This window comes from Apiospora aurea (genome assembly GCF_038362705.1).
Source record: "Apiospora aurea strain CBS 24483 chromosome Unknown utg000004l_segment0_segment0, whole genome shotgun sequence".
Lineage (NCBI taxonomy): Eukaryota > Fungi > Ascomycota > Sordariomycetes > Amphisphaeriales > Apiosporaceae > Apiospora > Apiospora aurea.
Window position 1 is genome coordinate 5,332,401 of NW_027117391.1, and position 15,948 is coordinate 5,348,348.

Consider the following 15,948-nt stretch of genomic DNA (forward strand, 5'->3'; position numbering starts at 1 on the left):
CACCATGCAAGTCGAATCTAGCTCGAATTTGTGTGCACCATCTAGATTGCGCGTAAGCAGGTATCCCACACGCCTTGATGGGTTGTTGTCGAGCTCCCTTAGGCATGAGGCTGAATCGATGCTGTGGTCCTTAAATTCATACGGCATGTGACATCTGTAAACATCTAGATATTTGATGTCGGCATCGTAGGTCGAGATGGTAGATTGCTCCGGGTTGTGGGGGAACACGGTCTCGAGGGTTACTACACAAGCGAGGCACGGGAGAAAGTACCCAAGGTACTTTCGACAGAGACGGCATAGAGGTCCGTTGGTCCTTTTAACTCCTCTGCCACCAGTAGTTCAAAAGACCAACTTTCAAGATGCCGATGGGGAGGACTTCCAGCGGGTTGTTGTGCTGGAATTGTAGCAGCCGGCCCTCGAGTTCTTTGGCCCACGGGCATGCCTCGAAGGCACTGGCCGTCATGTACTGTGACAATTTTCGCAAATGACCTCTTGCGACGAACTTGCTGAGTATGGACCCATCGACCCCCTTGGTATCTCCTAGCTGGTCCGCGAGGGCCGGCCATAACATGGGAAGGGCGACGTCGTTGACCTCACGCTCGATCATGGCTGCAACTTCCTTGTCGAAGGCATCGGCTTCGGCCTGTGGCAACCCAAGCTTGTCTGCCAGCTGCTTCTTGCACAATGCCACCCCCTCCCACGTGACATACCACGGCGAAGGGGACCACTAAGTTTTCTTTGGAGTGTGGTGCGCCGTTGGAGTTGCACATGGTCACGTTCGAGGAGCTGCCGCCCGTCCTGTCGTTGAGGGGTATGGTCTCGACATTTTTGTTTGACTTGGAGTTCAGGTTGGACCTGATGCGTACTATTGTGCCCCTCTCATCTACCCCGACAGGGACCGACGCCTCAAGCTTTTTAGTCCTGTCCTGAACATTGGTCCCTCGTTTACTTAGTCTCAGAGAGTCGACGCCTCTCTGAATGACGCGCTTGAGGTAGAACTTGGAATCGACTGGGGGCGTGTATCTTGGTCCCCTGTCTGGGGGGTGGTGTTGCCGGCCATCGTGTGTCAAGGCGATTGAGGGTTGAGATGCAGGTGTCAGGCTGGAACCAAGTTAGTAGGCCGTTAGGTGTGATGCGAGTGAGGATATGGCGTGGCGGGTTATTCTAACTTACTTGTCAATCCAATCTGGTGGTATGTTTCAGCGGGTATCAGTCGGGAAATTGAAAAGATGACACGGTTGGCGAGGTGAACGACGATTCCATCGTCTTCGTGGCCCGCACACGTGTCGGCGGCGGCGCGAACCTCGTCGGATAGGAGGCATGCGTGGATCTTGCCCTCCAAAGCCATGCCGCTATAGACCTCTGTACGTGCGGACTCTCTTAGTCAAGTCAAACCCTGTAGCTTCGTAGTGGCGTATAATACTATAAAGACTTTGAAGACCATGTTCGCGTGGCTTCTGTAGTTTGTATGCCGCTGATGGTGATAAAGCTGCCTTTGGTGTAGTCGGCATCATATCTAGTAGAATAAGCACCATGTCCAGTGGAATAAACATTACACCATGGCACTGATTATTCCCAATATATCTATACAGGACGGTTGGCATGGTGGGGGCAACGCTGTCCTCATCGTGGAAATGTATTGTATAGCAGATCCCCGCTACTCAGTCCAGCAGTCTAAGCCTCATTCGCTTCCGACGGATCGCCGAGGACACTGGGCCGACGACCGTATGCAATGGTGAGGCCACGGACGAGCATCGAAAGCCCTAAGTTGAACCGCACAAAGGTCGTCATAATCTTGGTGATCTCTCTCCACAGCTAATCTGCGCGCGAAGTTAGGAAATCTGGGCCATCGCCAATAGTCAGGTCGTCCTGGGGTATGGCGTCGAGATAGATTAATGTGTCCTTGAAATGCGGGTCTAGTAGGTTTAGAGGGGTCAAGAATGCGCTGGAAATTTCGGCGTATTCTCGATTTCCGTCCCGGTCGTCCACGGGGGTCCTCGTTGCCGTATAGCAGGCTTGCCATGTTCAGGATCTCCAGCAACAATAGTGGTCGGGGGAGAATGTCTGTTTGGGCGAGCTTTTGCTGCACCTCGTCCAAAATATCTTCAATTGCTTTCGGTACGTTCTCGTATGACTTGTATATTCGAGTCTGCTTGAAGATGTTGCCGTTGTCTCTAAATGCGCATTTGCCTGTAACGGAAGGCATCTCCCCGCTGCACTTGTTAAAAACCGCCGCCTTGTCTTTTCCCTTAAAGAAGTCGCAGGTCGGTATCATGGAAGGGAGGGATTCTCCCTTCAGGCAGCGTTCAATCTCTTCCGCCATGTCCCGCTGGTAGGCTTCCTTGTTGCCCTTCTTTCAGTCTACATTTGGGAGGGGGTTGGAGTGCGACAGGTAGTTCATCACCCTCGTAAAGGCCCTGGGGTCGCAATACTGAAGTAACGGGATGAACGGGGAGATGCCCTCTTGTATATCTGGCCCGAACAGGACCTCAACCTCCGAACCGACGGTGCTTCGGGATTTGGCCTTATCTCCCTTTCTCTTGCCTGCGGTCCGGAAGGGCTGTTTCGTCCGTAGGATGACTTTGCTTGCCGCCGTCTGTGGTGCGGCCAACGATGACCGACCTAAGCTTGTCGAGCTTAACCCCAAAGGAAACTTTTGTCAATTTCTTATTGGATGGCGAAAAGATAAAAAAGGAAAGGGAAAAAATAGAAAAATAGTCTTATATTTATAGCGTACCGAAGATCTTGAATTGAGGCCTAGCCTGAGTAGTCGGGGCCAGCAGTTTATATAAGTCACCACCACGTCCGGCAAAGGTACGCCCGTCCCGGTGCCGCCCAGCCATCAGGTGGATGGCGACCCCGTCTTCTGGCGATCGACCACGGCGCGCCACGAATCGTCCTTGGCATCCAGTACATGTTGTGCAAGGAAGCCGGGCTCGTCGCCGGGATCCGGCTTCAGCTCGTCCAGCGTGGCCTTCGTGAGGATCTTCAAACACGACGTATCGATCGCGTCCTCTGCCATGGTAAAGTTGACTTGGGCGGCGGTTGAAAAGTCGATAATTCCATGTGCAGTAGTGCATAGCTCTCTGAACAAGGCGATCGTGCTGTGCAGGAGCTCCACGCCTGCGAAGAGGTTCTTGTCATCTGAGGGCGTCTTGGCCACGCGGCAATCGACGACCAGGAGGCTTCGCGTGACTAGGGAAATCACGAAGGTGACACGCACGAGGGCGAGCACGGCCTTTGTGACCTCCTGCCACATCCAGGACTGGGTGTCCTCGGGCGACTGCACCGCGCTTCCATTGAGGACGCCGCGGAGGGTCGTGTCCATGTACCAAGCGTCGTCTTGCTCGCTGGACAGCGTGTCTGGCAGGCTGTACTTGAGACGTGACGATCGTTGGTGATGTTCTATCTCGGAAAGTTTGATGTAGAAGGAAGAGAGAGAAAGAACCCCCACTGGCTGGATGATGGGGTGAGGAGTAGGTGAGCTAGTGATGCGACCCAACAGGTTCATGAAAGTCCCCAGACCAAAGGTGCTATGCAGGAGGGCAATGGTCTGCGGCAGATCGGAACCTGCGTCCGGACTGTCCAAGTGGTCGCAGAGCTCGTCTACCGCGGCCTGGAGGGCCCCGTGCAGATACACGCAAGCCCCGTGCAGTTTGGAGAGGTATTGGTGGTAGCGTTTGGCGTCGGCGACGTCGGGAGTGTCGTCGATGGCCTCTCTCACCTCGCGCGGCAAGGGTTGGCAGATGAACTGGAAGAGCGTGTTGAGCGCGTCCATGTCGTTCTGGGCATCGGCGTGCACGTTCTTCTCGTAGTCTTTGGGTAAGGGGAGGCCGCCGACCGAAGCCTCGATGAACATGTAGGAGCCGTCCATATGACGTAGGACATGCACGCCAATGTCCACCATGCCCTGCTCGACCAGCTTGTCGATTGTGTGCCTGCAGGTCTGCTCGACTGGCGAGTCATCTGTCCGAGCACGCTTCGCGTGGCGGGCGGGGGCTGGATCTGTGGACGGGCGCTTCGACTTCTCGTCCTTATTTTTCTTCTCCTCGTCCAGCTCCGCCTGCAGCGTGACGATTTGCTTCTGCTTGTCATCGCGATCAGGCGCTGTAGTGTCGCCGTGGCGTTCTATCCATTAGAGATTTGGCTGACGCTCGGTCAAGTTCTTGTAAAAAAGAAAAGAAATAAAATCCGTTTCTTGGAACGTGAAAGATCGTTTATAAAAATTTAAATGGCGATTTGGGAAAATCCGAGGACCGGTTTGGCCGCTGTGATCTGGTGGGGAGGTTCGGATTATTAATGTTGGTTGAATATAGCTTTGGAGAGTGCGTGGGTGATTTGGTTGTGTAAGGCTTTGGTTGAAGCGCTGTGACTGCATCTTGAGACCTTCGGAAATCTTTGGTTTGAGGCTGTCGTGTCAGAGGAAGTAATATCCTTGAGTAATATGTCAGACTCATCAGAAATGCCTTCTGGGAAGCGTGGAGAAAACATACCCTGAGGACTGCGTCAAGGCGGAAGGCAGCGATGCTGTGACTGGGAAGGCAGGTTCCAGGAATATGACACCAAATGCCACACGAACTTGATATGTGTTTGTTGTGGAGGTGGGAGCGAAGAGGCAATGAATGATGGAGGGTGGAAGATGGTAGGTAGATGCCGGGATGCAGGAAAGTGCATTTTAATAGAAGTCAACTACACCTTTGCTCAAGGCCAAAGAAATGAGACATTAGAGTAGATTGCAATTGCCGTAGCTACTGAGTCACCTTTTCATCACTGTACTGTAAGTTCGGTGACGTGGTGGGTTGGTAGGGACAAACAATGGTGAAATCACATTCATTTGAGACGTTCGCCAGCTTTGCGCTTGTCTGTCCTGTATGCTGCAACTGACTTTGAATCCTATCCTGACATAATTAACAATACGTTTCTGGCACATTCACCTTACTCTACAAGGTATATTTCCTACCAGCCCCGCGGGAGTCACACCTTTGGTAGGTTTTACTTGCCATGGGTACGCTGAGCACGGTTTGGGATGGACCTTTTAGTGACTCAGTGGCCCAGAAGCGAGTAATTAGAGTAGTTTCCCCTTCATAATGATATGCAGTGAGCTTTGCAGATGCCATCTTGTGAAGTTGCATTAGCTTATGACGCTGTTGCTTATCTGCTTGGCAAGCCAAGCCAAGACCCTTCCTCCTTCCAGATCCAGACCCGGTTTCGGCTTGGCGTCCGCGGGGTAGCCCGGAGAAGTTGCATTGAAGAATCATGACACCCGTATGGAAGGAAGTTGCCGGCTCTGGACCTACGTGGGTCTTTCGAGATGTCAACTCGTATCTGCTGCTGGGCCATTGTTGGGATGCCCAGCTTTGCCAAGCATCGTATCTCCTTCCTCTATCAGACATCATGAAGCCATCGGCCATCATGCCACCTGCCGTCGTCAGTGGGCGTTAGTCGCTTTTTATATAAGCAACCTTGTATCTGGAAGAGCTTGTACGAATTGTCAAAACTCTTGATCCACGTCCCCTCCGCAACCCCTAGCCTGCAGGCAAAGCAGTCAAGATGCACTTTACTTCAACCGCCGGCCTCGTGGCCCTGGCTGCCGTAACAGTTCACGCAAGAGAGCTACCCAAAGACGAAGGCATTGGCGCAGAGCTCTACGACACTGGCATCATACACGACCGCCTCATGGCTAAAAAGATCGCCCACTGGGAGTCGCAGGAGGCCATAGGCGCCATGAACTCCTCCATGTGGCCCAGGCTGGACTACACAAAGTGCATCGACGGGTTTGCCGAGGCCATCCCTGGCGACCCGCTGCACAAGTTCAAGTGCAAGAACATCGACCTCTTTGACTTCATCAACCACGCCACGCTGGGCTCGCCAAATGCCGACTACCGCGGCAAAAGCGGCAGTTCCTCCTGGGGCTGGACAGATCCTGAGTCGGGTCGGGAGTTTGTCGTCAGTGGCATGTTCGACGGCTGTGCTTTCATTGAGATCTTGCCGGAGGGCCGCATGCTGAACCTCGGCTTCCTGTAAGTTTGATTGTTACTCTCCTCCTCTACCAAGACCCTTCTAACCTGGTTTAGGCCCGTGTTCAGTGCCCTTGGTGATCGTGCCTATTGGCACGAGATCCGATCCTACCGCCACTACATGCTCATCGGAAGTGAGCTTGAGGGACACGGCATCCAAATATTCGACATGAAAAAGCTCTTGACCATTGATCATTCCGAGGCACCGGTGCTTTTTTCCAACGAGCATGACCTGACTGGCCACTTTAACGAAACGTTGCCACTAGGACGCTCTCACAACGTGGTCATCAACGAAGAAGCCAACTATGCTGTCGCTGTCGGCGTAACGCCCCGCAACATCTCTTGCATGGGTGGTCTTTACTTCTTCAGTCTCGACGACCCGAGCAATCCTCTGCCTCTTGGTTGTGACGGCCAAGACGGCTATGTCCACGATGCCCAATGTCTCATCTATCGTGGTCCGGATGCCAAGTACAACGGAAAGGATATCTGCTATGGATACAATGAAGATACGTTGACTATGTGAGTTTTTCCATGTTGGCTGTAGTGCTGGCCTCGGCTAACATCGCCAATTTTAGCTATGATGTTTCGGATAAAAAGGATTCCACGATCATCTCTCGCACGTCTTACGAAGGTGCGACCTTCACTCACCAGGGCTGGGTTAATGATCTCAACTGGCAAGGTACGTCATCATCCGAACTTCTCGAGACCAAAGGAAATCACTAACATGAGTGAAGAATGGCTCTTCATGGACGACGAGTACGATGAAGATGACGCCGCCGGCCCTGCTGCTGATGGGTACCCGGTAAGCTGCTTTCTCCGTTTCCCTGACCAGACATTCTAACGCCCCACTAGGTAACCTACATCTGGGACATCCGCTCCCTCGAGCAGCCCAAGCAGACCGGCCTGTTCAAGGGCACCGTCCGCGGCATCGACCACAACCAGTACGTCGTCGGCGACCTGATCTTCCAGTCCAACTACGGCGCGGGCATGCGCGTGTACGACATCTCGTCCGTGCCGGCGGATCCCACGGGAAACGGCGTCTGCGAGATCGCCTACTTCGACATCCGGCCCGAGGACGACGGCCTGCCGGGCGGCGGCAGCATCGAGTTCTCCGGGTCGTGGTCCTCGTACGCCTGGTTCGAGTCTGGCTTTATTTTTATTAATACCATCGAGCGCGGCGGCTATCTGGTCAAGATGACGAAGCGCGAGGCGTGCAAGCCCAAGATGTGCGATGCTGATGACTGTCTTCGCGCGCTGCGGGCATCCCATATTCCGGGTCGCTTGGGGGATAGCCAGGAGTTTTGTGGGGAGTTCACCAAGAATTTCGTGGCCGATGTTGCGGTTGTGCCGGATTATGCGGCGGAGGCTTGTCCGACGAACGTGATCTCGAGAGTGAGCTCGGCTTGTTCGTGTTTACCTACACCCACAGCATGAACGCTGCACCGTCATAAATTATTTATAGAAGTGTCATATCCCAGAAGAAATCTGTTTCAACCCAAGTTCTCAAAATTCATGATTTGGTGTCTTACTGTCAGGCCACCTTCTCAGGCACAACCAAATAGCTGCACTGGTGGTCGATTTTACCTCGCACTAAAGTCAATACCCATCAGATTGACGTTGGGATGGATAGGTACATAGAGTTCACACTAGAGACATGCGTCGGAGTCTATGCAAGGCTTATGACACCCGGAACTCTGAGCTTAAACCACTTGCATACCAAATTAACCCCAAAAGGTTATTATATTGTACAGAGTAGTCTACGATTCATACAGCCGCCTCGTTGAATGGCATCGCTAATACCGGCGCCCACTCATGCCTCCACCACCCATACCACCACCACCCATGCGGCCTCCGCCCATACCGCCCTGCTTACCGAACCCGGCCAGTTTCCCGAGTCCCCCCATCATGCCGCCGCTGGATCCACCCATGCGGCCACCACTACTGCCGCCCAACATTCCACCGCCGCTGTGTCCTCCCATGCGACCCCCGGCGTGGTGGCCGCCCATGCCGTGGCTCCCGCTGTAGCCGGCCGTGCCCATCTCGGGGCCGTGGTGGTGATGTACGACCTTTGTAGGCTGACTGGAGCCATAGCCCCCTGTAGCGCGTTTTGACGATCCGAAGCACATTGTGGGATAGTTGTGTAGATATGTTTCTGCTGAGTGTGGTGCAGTAATGGGTTGGCCGGGGGATGAAGTTGGTGTCCCGCTGGGTTCAGATGATGAAAGGGCGGCAAAAGTGTGTAAGTGTGTAAGTGGTGCTGTTCTTAGGTAGGTAGAGTGATAAGACTGTCTTTCTTCCTTGCTCAGTATGCACTCTTTTGTATTTCTGACTTGTTCGATATGGCATGTTCTCTCAAGTAAATTTGCGAAAAACACATAGTATTTATAAACAATTCAAAGCTCTCGAGGCACCGTCGTCATCATTGCACTACATAATTCCGATGAGCCAGATGCTATCAGCAATCAGGTTCTCACACTGACTTTGTAGAGATAGTGATTGCCGCTGCAGTGCTTGGCTGACGACCTAGAGACTCTGCCAAGCGGTCGAAGATTGCCGGTTGCCGTTCCCATCTTGAGGTATGATAGTCATTGGGCTGCCATACCGGACCGGCGGTGGATCCATTCACGAACGCGCGGCCCGCCGAGAAAGCTTGTCTGCTCTTTCTCTGGATAAAACGGCTTCGCAGTCAACGTCTGGGCGCACGTCAGATGCATGTAAATGCACAACGTCTCGGCTTCTTTGCCGAAAATCTGAACGCTCAGATGGACATGAACAGGTTTTGTTACACAGGGCCGTCATAATTGCTGCTCAACTCGCTTGCCTCTGCCTACATTATCGCCAGGCCCGGTACGCCGGCACCCGATTTTGACTTGACAGAGCGAGCTTATCTTTCGTGCAGATATCAGCCCTGGGTGCTAGCATCTTGACCAAGTCGCGATCAAACGTCAAAGGCTGGAAGACTTTGGCATCTTATGCGCTATGGTGTATCTGGCTGTAGCTAATTAGCAGCAGCTCATGAACCGCAATGGATGAACGGTTCCAAACAGACCCGTCCGCTTCTGTGGTTCTTTGTCGTTGATATAAGGTTGACACCAACGTTCAGATGAGTTTATTAGTGCAGCAGAGATATCCCTATTTTGGCGGGGATTGTGCCTAGAACGCCAATATGTAGGGGTAGTTTTTGGCGCCTGTCCTCCAGGGGTTCTCCCGCTAAAGTCCAGCAGACCCCACAACCACTTAAACTTTTGACGCGTTCTTCGCGCGTCGCAGCTTTCACTACGAGAACTGCATGATCAGAAATCCAGCACAATTTTGCCGCCTGCGCGCATTTACTTAACAGGTTCCCGAACGATACTTAATCACCAATTTGGGTGATACACGGGCCGTTTGACCGATCGGCCCCAAAACACACCAAGATCTTCGCCATGGCGCATCCCAGGAATGCAAGCCACTTATAATAATAATATGTCATCAGCAACCTTGGTACCGTCAGCCCCGGCGGCCGTGTTCCCAGCCGCCGCAGCTGGAAGCGCCGGAGGTACTATGGCACCGGCTGAATTCAGACCACCATCTTCAGCCCCTGCCGCCAACCGAGTTCCGGCCGTTGCGGGCCAGAAACGTCCAGCGGCCAACGACACTGCCGCACCTCCACCACCGTCCCGTCGAATCAGGACAGAAGAACCTGTGTGGCAGCGGGCTGGGCTCGGGTCACAGTACCGGCGTTTCATCAGACGGGATGATAACCCTTCTCCGGAAGAGGTAGATCGCCGCTTGGCTCGATTCATGGACTCGATGGTAGAAGAGGAAGACAGGTATAATCGGACCCAGATGTGGAATTGCCGCAAGCCCTTCGGAGGTATGCAGGCAGTCTCTGACTCAGAGGATGACCCGATAGATCTATTTCACGACGACGACGGAGAAGGCGAGGAAAGGATAGAGGAGGAGGAGACAGAGACGGAGGCGGATATGCAATGAGAATGCTACCTCCCTACTTAACCATGTGGCGTGAGCCTCACGCTACTGACGCATGTCTGCAAGAATATACTGTAGATTAGCCCTGTGGAAACAATAATACCACCCAGGCCAGGATAGGGTGGGCGGAATTGGGGTATGTGGCCCTCTAGACCTAATAGCCTTGCTAATCAATTATATGCATAGAAAGTTCGGTGAGTGTAGTCCATGGCCTGACTGTCTGGATTCTGACGTGAGGATGGCTGAGGAGAGGCCCAAGCCTAATCCCATATCAATATCGCCCCCAATTCGGCACGATGACTAAATTAAGGATACCGGCAATTGTTGGAGAAGAAACGAAGGTCTATCCAGAAGAAAGTCCGCACACGCGGAGACATACTCATTACAGCTGGGTGCAGAACACATGATGAATTTGATTAGTTTTAACGCTGGGACATTAGTTTATAATTGCCTTGCGAAGCGGATCCTCGAGAAGTCGGCACTTGGAAAGATAGGACAGTCTTTACTTGTTTACTTAGGAACCAATTGCACATCGGCAACCGGACGTGACTCCTTACCCGTGGAGCTCTGCCTGTGCCATATTGTATAAAGGCTACGTTGATCTCCCCCTTTGGCGACTGCCATCAAGCATCAGCATTGCCTTTCATCGATCAAACAGTAGACCAATTCTAATATTCTCGTATCCCCTCCACACATCTATCTTCCGTGGAATTCAGATACGATGCGGGGCTCTTCTATTGCAATCATCACCGCGGCATCCGCGAGCTTGGCAAGTCACTCTGGAATGCCCCCAAATCGAATTCGCTAGCACTAACATCGAAACGCTGTTGCAGGCTGCTGGTACCGAGTCTCCAATCCCAGGCTACGGCGTCGAAGCGCTGCAGTGGTCGGTCGTCGTGGCACCCGGGCAGGCCGAGATCTTGAACGGCACGGTCCAGCGGGTCTATGAGCAGCTTCGCCAGATCAATCCGGGTTTCGCGCCCGGTGAGGCACAGGCACAGTCCCGCAAACAGCGGCTGTTGCAGGAACAGACCCCAGTCAATTGCGGAACATATCCCCTCGCCAACAAGGGCCGCATTCAAGAGGACATCGCGTACCTCCGCCAGGTGGCCGCCGCGCCCCGGAACGGGCCGGGCCCCGGAAACTGCGGGCAGGTCAGCTGCTCCCAGGGCGCTGCGATCTGGTGGTGCAACGATGTAGGTCTGCCAATGATGGTTGATGAGTGATGACTGGTGCTACCAAGGATCTTTGTGTTGTTGCTAACAGCCGTTAGCAGAACCTGGTTCCCAAGACGCTGGACAACTGGGGCTTGGTTGCCAACAGCGCGCAGTACATCCTCGAAGTCTGTGCTCCTGCCGCCGATCAGGTCACGGGGCAAAACTTTGAGTCGGGCAACTGGAACACGATTGTCAGGGGGTTAATTGCTGAGGAGGAACATTGGCCCTGTTTGTGGCATCAGGACTGCGCTGGGGCTTATTGACGGAAACGATTCATCTTGTCCGGATGCGGTCTCAACAACCGCGTCTTTTATCCTGTGCATAAGAGACCTCTCACTTTGGTCCAGCTTTCTTCAACAGAGGGATAACTGCTGTTTTCAGGTTGCATTGTGGTTTGTTTATAACCGATGAAAGACGAAACCTGAAATCTTGCGAATTTGTAGGCGAGGGACGGTAATGTTAGCCGGGATCAATATTCGGTATTACAGCCCGTGTCACAAATGGTAACGTTGCCATTCTTAAACAGCTGCCGAGGTAAAGATCGGGCAGCCCGTCAGTGAAATTCCGTCGGCAAAGCCCGGGGAAGCGCCACAAGCGCACAAAAGCACTGCTGGCATGCGTTTGTCTTGTGACACGTCGGAAGCACTTAACAATCTGATTCCACTTCTATCCCGAGCTTTTCTCGTCGTATCCTCGACCGTCGGAGGTGGAGAAATGCTCGGGCTGTAAAGCCGGTGCTAAATGGTTAGTCAGCGCGTCAAATCGACCCAGTTGCTTACTATTGGCGGCGGTTGAGCCGCCCTATACGATCCCCGAGCTGACTGCGGCGGTTCCGTAAGTATTTTGAGAATAATGCATCGTGACGATTACGGACCTTGTAGCCAATATATCGGGAGAGAATTAGATTGAATCATGTAGCTGCGTTATATATAAGTCAGCCCAATGCTATTCTGCCATGTTGGGACAATCACTCATAACAGACTTTGCCACGCATCAACACAAGCAATCACACTCACTCACATCCATACTCGTTATCTTATAAAATATACACTATCATGGTTCAGACCACTGTAGACGTTCTGATCATCGGCGCCGGGCCCACGGGCACTACCCTCGCCCTCGAGCTCGCCGCCCAAAACATCCCCTTCCGCCTCGTCGACAAAGCCCTCGAGCGCTCGGACAGGTCCCGCGCGCTGGCGGTCCAGAGCCGGACCCTAGAAGTCCTCAACCGACACGCGCCCGTCCAAGATCTCACCGACTCTGGCAGCCAGGTCGCCGGGGGCGTGTACTACATTCACGGCAAGCAGGTGGCCGACCTGGACCTGTCCAATGTCCGCACCGGCGACGACACGGCGTTCCCCCAGACTCTTAACATTTCTCAGAGCGACACCGAACAGTTCCTCGACCGGTGTCTGGCCGAGAAGTACGGCCGGTCGGCCGAGTTCGGCGTCGAGGCCGCATCGATTGTGCAAGACGCCGACGGCGTCACCGTGACTTTGCGCAACGTGGCCGGCAACGGGAACACCGAGAAGGAGGACGCGGAGGAAGTCGTGCGGGCCAAGTACGTCGTCGGCGCCGACGGCGCCCACAGCCTCGTCCGGCACGCCGCCCAGAGCATCACCTTCGACGGCTCCGCGTACCCGCAAGACTTCATCCTCTGCGACGCGCACCTCCGGGACAGCCGCCTCCCGCGCGACCGCTTGGCCGTGTGCTGGGGCGACGGCCTGATGACGGTGTTCCCGCTCCGGGACGGCATGGTGCGCGTAGTCGCATCTCGGCCGGGCCACCACGCCGACGACGCGGACGAGCCGGTGCTCGCGGACTTCCAGGCCTGGTTCGATCGCATGGCGCCCGGGAGCGGGGAGCTGCACGATCCGTTCTGGATGGCGCGGTTCCGGCTCCATCATCGGGTGGCTAGCGGTTATCGGGAGGGCCGGCTGTTCCTGGCGGGGGATGCGGCGCATATCCATTCGCCGGCGGGGGTCAGGGCATGAATACCGGTAGTAGGTTCCCTTACACCCAATGCCACCTAACCTACTGATGCCAGAGCAACAGTCCAAGACGCAGTAAACCTCGGCTGGAAACTCGCCCGAGGCCTTCCTCGACTCCTACAACGCCGAGCGCCGCCCCGTGGGCGAGAGGCTGCTCCGGTCGTCGGACCGCCTGTTCAGCATCGTCGCGTCCAACAGCTGGCTGTTCCGCGTGGTTCGGAACCTGCTCGCGCCCTGGCTGCTGCCGCTCCTGTACCGCGACGAGGCGCGCCGGAATTCTATTTTCCGCTTCCTCTCGCAGCTCGGGGTGAGGTACCGGAGGAGCGCCATCGTGGGGACGGCGGCGGGGTTCTCGGATGGCGCTCCGGTGCGCGGGGGCGATCGCGCGCCGGACGGTATGGTGGGGGAGAGCGAGACCGGGAAGCAGAAGCGGCTGCATCAGCTCCTGGCGCCGGCGAGCCATCACCTGCTTCTCTTCTCGGGCGTGGCGGTGGGCGGGCAGGCCTCGGAAGCCGATTTGGCGCGGGCCGAAGCGCTGTTCCGGAAGAGGGATGTCGATGCAGCCCTGGTGCATACGCTAGTTTCCGGGACATCTGGAGCCAGATCTGGGTACGCAGATGCGAACGGAGCGCTGCATAAGCGGTTCGGTATGGAAAAGACGGCGGGTTATGCCTATATCCGACCCGACGGATACATAGCGCATATCGGGCCACTCAGCTCGCTGGAGGAGTTTATGGACTGGCAATAAGAAATAGGCATCGGAGGCTTGCATGTTAGTTGTACGAATACTGGGAGATTAGACCTGCTGGGGGCGTTCAATAAAATGTTCGTTTCTCATCACACTCTGTTGCCATTTATGCCCCAAATCTCTTCCGACTAGGCCTACTGGTGCATATCGTTACTCCGGGGCTCCTCTCTCTGACTACTTGACAGTTTAGGTGGTAACGCCGCCGGCTGTACCCTGGCACATCCCATTGTATCCGAGCCTCATCGCAATAGCCACTGGGGACTCGGATGTTGGCCTGCGTTAGGTTAGCAATCTGCTGTGAGATGTGGACAACGATCGGATATCTTGGACTCACCATCTGCCGTGGTAACTCGCACAGCGGCGGTATCGTGCCGCTTCACTCGGAGCACGACCGAGTCGGAGAAAACCCCGATATCCTCGCCCGTCCACATATCGTGTACAAGGTACGGACCCGGCCGGACCGCCGGCTGCTGCTCTTGTAAGCCCGGGATCTCGGCGAACACGAGCTCCGTGTCCCGCTCCTCCTCTTCGGTATTGAGCAAGAAGGCATGCACGCCCCTGGACGAGCTACCGGCCCAGTAGTCAGCCGGGTGGGTATCGTTGCCCACGCGGTCCCACCGGTACGGCACCGCGCCGGCGCCGTAGACGGGGTCCTGGTTAAACGCGATGATCTCCCCAGCTTTCAGGACCGCGAGGATCTCCGGACGGATCGCGTCCAACTTGGTGCCGATGATGAGCGGGCTCTTGAGCGCGGCCCACAGCGCAAAGTGGCTCCGGTTCTCCTCGAGCGTGAGGTCGCCGTTGCCGACCTCGAGCATGTCCCAGTCGTTGCGGCCCCAGAAGCCGGACACGTTCCAGTAGAAGGCGGCCTGGTTCAGGATGGGCATCAGGGCCTGGCTGCCCTGGCGCGCGCCCGCCCAGGCCGGGTAGATGTCGCTGTACATGCGCCAGCTGTGGCCCGTCGCGTTGCCCCAGGCCGCCACGTTGGCGTGGCCCCAGATGCAGAGCGAGTACTGGATCGTGCGGTTTTGGGTGAGGAGGGCGTCGCGCATCCGGTTGTAGCGCGCGGAGCTGTTCGAGGCGGACCAGTCGTAGCCCGGGGGCACGTCGCCGTCGGGGCTGCCGCCGTTGTCCGGGTACATGTAGGGCACGTCTACCCATTCCTGCGGGATGTTGCAGTTGTCGTATTTCAGGTCTTAATCACAACCGAGCATGATCAGTTAATCCCTTCCCCCGGTTGCCTAGGCGGAACGATGAGGGAAATACTTACAGTCGACTCCCCATTCGGACCATGCTGCTGCATCGACCTCTTCGTACCCCAGAGAGCCAGGGTATCCTCCACACGTTTGCGTGCCTAAAGCTGTCAATAAGGACAGCTACCACAGTCTGGCATGCTGTACTCACCCGCGTCACCGTATATGCCGAGCTTGAGTCCCCGCGCATGCATCTCGTCCGCCACGTGTCTGATACCCCCGGGAAACTTGACAGGATTCGGGATAATCCTCTGCGTCACGTTGTCCCGCGTGGTGCCCTTGACACCCCAGCAGTCGTCGATGTTGACGTATTGGTAGCCGAGGTCCTTAAGGCCGAGATCGACCATGAGATCGGCTACGCGGACGAAGACGTCCTCGGATATATCGCAGGCGTATTCGTTCCAGGAGTTCCAGCCCATGGCAGGCAGACGCCCGGTCCCGTCAGGACTGACTAAAGCGTCCACCGGCTTCAAGATGCCTAGGCAGAGTAAAGATGCAATCATATTGGCGAATACGCCCATGGGCAGTCGGAGAAGTCACTCTCGGGCGGTAAGAGGTATACTTTAGGAAGCAGACTTTATAAGCTCAACCACGGGCTGGTGATTGTGTACTTAATGCTGTCGGGTGGCTCACGAAGTGGTTCAAGCAGGGTAAGGCCAAGAAGGGGTGAGCGGCGCCATGGCATACGTTGTGCGACAAAAGTTCCACCAATCGGCTTCGGTCAAGTAATTGTTTATTTACCCCAAGGAT

At 55.1% G+C, this 15,948-nt stretch overlaps 8 protein-coding genes across 8 annotated transcripts; 4 read left to right on the forward strand and 4 right to left on the reverse strand.

The window, feature by feature from the left end:
* Positions 1-316: 316 nt before the first annotated feature.
* Positions 317-1,348, reverse strand: PG986_006429 (uncharacterized protein; the record flags this gene model as incomplete). The annotated part of the gene is made up of 3 exons (XM_066842651.1): positions 317-643; positions 711-926; positions 1,235-1,348. 3 exons carry the CDS (start codon positions 1,346-1,348, stop codon positions 317-319), a joined length of 657 nt encoding a protein of 218 aa, XP_066702513.1.
* A 1,494-nt stretch (positions 1,349-2,842) lies between these two features.
* Positions 2,843-5,117, reverse strand: PG986_006430 (uncharacterized protein; the record flags this gene model as incomplete). The annotated part of the gene is made up of 2 exons (XM_066842652.1): positions 2,843-4,107; positions 5,033-5,117. The coding sequence occupies 2 exons, from the start codon at positions 5,115-5,117 to the stop codon at positions 2,843-2,845; spliced, it is 1,350 nt and encodes a 449-aa protein (XP_066702514.1).
* A 433-nt stretch (positions 5,118-5,550) lies between these two features.
* PG986_006431 (uncharacterized protein) lies at positions 5,551-7,451 on the forward strand (the record flags this gene model as incomplete). Its single annotated transcript, XM_066842653.1, has 5 exons — positions 5,551-6,020; positions 6,075-6,536; positions 6,593-6,696; positions 6,752-6,819; positions 6,870-7,451. 5 exons carry the CDS (start codon positions 5,551-5,553, stop codon positions 7,449-7,451), a joined length of 1,686 nt encoding a protein of 561 aa, XP_066702515.1.
* A 359-nt stretch (positions 7,452-7,810) lies between these two features.
* Positions 7,811-8,143, reverse strand: PG986_006432 (uncharacterized protein; the record flags this gene model as incomplete). Its single annotated transcript, XM_066842654.1, has 1 exon — positions 7,811-8,143. One exon carries the CDS (start codon positions 8,141-8,143, stop codon positions 7,811-7,813), a length of 333 nt encoding a protein of 110 aa, XP_066702516.1.
* A 1,339-nt stretch (positions 8,144-9,482) lies between these two features.
* Positions 9,483-9,992, forward strand: PG986_006433 (uncharacterized protein; the record flags this gene model as incomplete). Its single annotated transcript, XM_066842655.1, has 1 exon — positions 9,483-9,992. The coding sequence occupies one exon, from the start codon at positions 9,483-9,485 to the stop codon at positions 9,990-9,992; it is 510 nt and encodes a 169-aa protein (XP_066702517.1).
* Positions 9,993-10,710: 718 nt separating this feature from the next.
* Positions 10,711-11,469, forward strand: PG986_006434 (uncharacterized protein; the record flags this gene model as incomplete). Its single annotated transcript, XM_066842656.1, has 3 exons — positions 10,711-10,762; positions 10,851-11,185; positions 11,266-11,469. The coding sequence occupies 3 exons, from the start codon at positions 10,711-10,713 to the stop codon at positions 11,467-11,469; spliced, it is 591 nt and encodes a 196-aa protein (XP_066702518.1).
* A 792-nt stretch (positions 11,470-12,261) lies between these two features.
* Positions 12,262-13,945, forward strand: PG986_006435 (6-methylpretetramide 4-monooxygenase; the record flags this gene model as incomplete). The annotated part of the gene is made up of 2 exons (XM_066842657.1): positions 12,262-13,188; positions 13,301-13,945. The coding sequence occupies 2 exons, from the start codon at positions 12,262-12,264 to the stop codon at positions 13,943-13,945; spliced, it is 1,572 nt and encodes a 523-aa protein (XP_066702519.1).
* Positions 13,946-14,184: 239 nt separating this feature from the next.
* PG986_006436 (uncharacterized protein) lies at positions 14,185-15,701 on the reverse strand (the record flags this gene model as incomplete). Its single annotated transcript, XM_066842658.1, has 4 exons — positions 14,185-14,219; positions 14,280-15,140; positions 15,216-15,299; positions 15,350-15,701. The coding sequence occupies 4 exons, from the start codon at positions 15,699-15,701 to the stop codon at positions 14,185-14,187; spliced, it is 1,332 nt and encodes a 443-aa protein (XP_066702520.1).
* Between the last annotated feature and the right edge of the window lie 247 nt (positions 15,702-15,948).